The following is a 2,533-nucleotide window of genomic DNA, read 5'->3' as shown; positions in this document are numbered from 1 at the left end:
GGTTAACTCGGATGGAACAAGGATTAAGTGGTTAATAGAGTAATCTCATTGTGAACCAAGGATAAGAGAGTTGCAATCCGAACAAGGAGCCAATTTATTTTATTTGTTGTGTTATCTACGTTTTATTGTGTTATAAACTAAAAAAACCTGAACCTGAACCAAACACCCCCCCTTCGTGTGTTTAAGCCTTTGATAGAGAAAAAATGGTCCTTGGGAGACGATCTAGGACAACTTCGTAGTACTGCATTTAATTGTTTTATTTGACCGGATACAAAAAATGTAAATATTAAATGATTTTTACAAATTAGTCTATTAATAATTTGTGTAAATAATCAATAAAAAAAATTAATCATCCAAATAATTTCAATATTAACTAATTTAATTTAATATTACATATTAATCTTTCTCACAGTTGAAATTACTTTTTGTAGTCACTGTATGGTGTTATTCATACATGTATACAAAATTTCTTTTATCTCATTTTTGTTTTTCTATTTTCTTACAATCTTTTAATTATATTGGTTTTCCTATTTTTCCTCACCTAAAGAACGTGTCTTTCAATGAATTTTTACTTTAAATAACAATGGTAACACTATTTAACCATTGGTTTCCAAGGGAGGGAATGTGAAACATAGAGCACTCAGTCCAACCCTTTTAAGTCTCCCTCAAGATTTAAATTTGTGCGTTCAATAAAATCAAAATGTTTGCGGCTCTTGTACTTCCTGAGGAACTTATAATGGAAATTCTATCATTCATTCCAGTAAAAGCTCTAATGCGATTTAGGTGTGTCTCTAAGCCTTGGAATTCCTCCATGTTTACTCCTACATTTGTTAAATTGCATTATCAAAGATCTTCTAGAAACACTCATGTCTTAATAGAATCAAAGTATGCTATCTCATCATGTTCTTTACATCACTTGTTGGAGGAACCATCCTCTGTTATCAAACCTGGACGCGAAATAGCAGAAAACAATTATAATGTCTCAATGGTCTGCAAAGGGTTGGTTTGTATGCTCTCTTTTGATTTTCTTTATAAAGAATATCTTGAATTTTGGGTTCAACTTTGGAACCCGGCCACTAGGCTCATGTCTGAAGAATCGCCACGTTTTCGTATTTGTGAAAAAAATGGTAAATTTGATGTGTCTAATCAAAGGTATGGGTTTGGGTACAATGATCAAAGTGACATTTTCAAGGTGGTGGTAGTCCTTTTCAATACTGAAGCACAACAGATGGAGGTGATATCTTATTACTCAGGTGACAAATGTTGGAAAAAGATTTTAACTTTGTCTAATTATCCCATTACGGGACATGAAATGATTGGAGAGTTTATGAGTGGAACTATTAATTGGTTGGTAGATCGTCCTAAGTTGTGTTCCCATCATCAAGGCGAAACTAGTACCACCGATCAAATGGAAATTTTATCTTTTGATATGAAGAATGAGACATGCATATATATGTCGATGCCTAGTCATGTTGATTCTGAGCCTAATCTTAAGGTTCTAAAGGATTATTTGTGTCTTTATTATGATCACATGAAAACCCATTTGGTTGTTTGGCTAATGAAGGAATATGGAGTTGATAAATCTTGGACTCAATTGATGAATATAAGTTATGAGCATCTTCAAATTCATGTACCTATTAATTTAAAAGTATTGTGCAGGCCTTTGTGCATGTCTGAAGATGAAGATGTCCTGTTGCTAAAAAACTGTGAATTTTTCTTTTTCATTGTCTACAATAAGATAGATAACAGAGTAAACCATTTTGATGAAGATCATTTATCATCTTTCCATCAATACGTTCCAAGTTTGTTTTTTCCATATTGGAATTAAACTCTCTCCATGTGCTTTTTGATTTTCTTATATGAATTTATTTTAAATTATGTAAGAGGTTTCTAAGCCTTTCCATTTAATGTATGAACAAGATAATTGGATGATTTTATTGGCTATTACTATTTTCTAATGATTGAATGTTTTTGGATTGAATGAATTTAATTCACTTTATGTTTATAATGATCATTGAAAAAAATATGTTTGTCTTCCAAAATGAAAATTGATTTTCTCTCAAATATTTTATTCATAGATTGGTTTTCAACATTTTTAAACAAAATATAGAAAGAAAAGAACATTTATTTTAATTCTATACTTAATAGTAATATCTTTTGCTTTATAATTTACTTATATAATACCAAAATTGCATTAATCTTATTATGTTTGATATGTGTAATCTCATTTTAATTGCATTGCCCCTGTTGAAGTCTAAGAATGCTTTTATTACTTTATTACATCTAATAACAGAAAATGAGCTAAGGTAATTCTTCTATTAAAATGGATTTTTTTAACCTTTTGTTTTTTACTTCCAAATATAAATGATTCAAAGAGAGTATAGTAAAATAAGATTACTAATTTCATCCCCTTTAAACTTTTAGCATCTAACTAAGACAATCGCTAGAATGTGGGCCAACCTTCCCCTTTTTTTTCGATGTGCGAAAAGTGACAATGTTATTAGAAGTTGCTTACCACTAAATCGAAATAACA

At 30.3% G+C, this 2,533-nt stretch overlaps 1 protein-coding gene across 1 annotated transcript; it reads left to right on the top strand.

Annotated features, from left to right (window-relative positions):
* The first annotated feature begins 528 nt into the window (after positions 1-528).
* LOC114915428 (F-box/kelch-repeat protein At3g23880) lies at positions 529-1,961 on the top strand. The gene has a single exon (XM_029270176.2). It carries the CDS (start codon positions 701-703, stop codon positions 1,826-1,828), a length of 1,128 nt encoding a protein of 375 aa, XP_029126009.1. The 5' UTR covers positions 529-700; the 3' UTR covers positions 1,829-1,961.
* Positions 1,962-2,533: the final 572 nt, after the last annotated feature.

This window comes from Cajanus cajan, chromosome 10 (genome assembly GCF_000230855.2).
Source record: "Cajanus cajan strain Asha chromosome 10, NIPB_CcT2T_4, whole genome shotgun sequence".
NCBI classification, from domain to species: domain Eukaryota; kingdom Viridiplantae; phylum Streptophyta; class Magnoliopsida; order Fabales; family Fabaceae; genus Cajanus; species Cajanus cajan.
The sequence above is the reverse complement of the archived record's forward strand: the minus strand, read 5'-3'. Positions and strand labels throughout refer to the sequence as shown.

Bases quoted from the DNA above. Each gene is read 5' to 3' on its own strand.
- LOC114915428 (XM_029270176.2), top strand. From the start codon at position 701: ATGTTTGCGGCTCTTGTACTTCCTGAGGAACTTATAATGGAAATTCTA.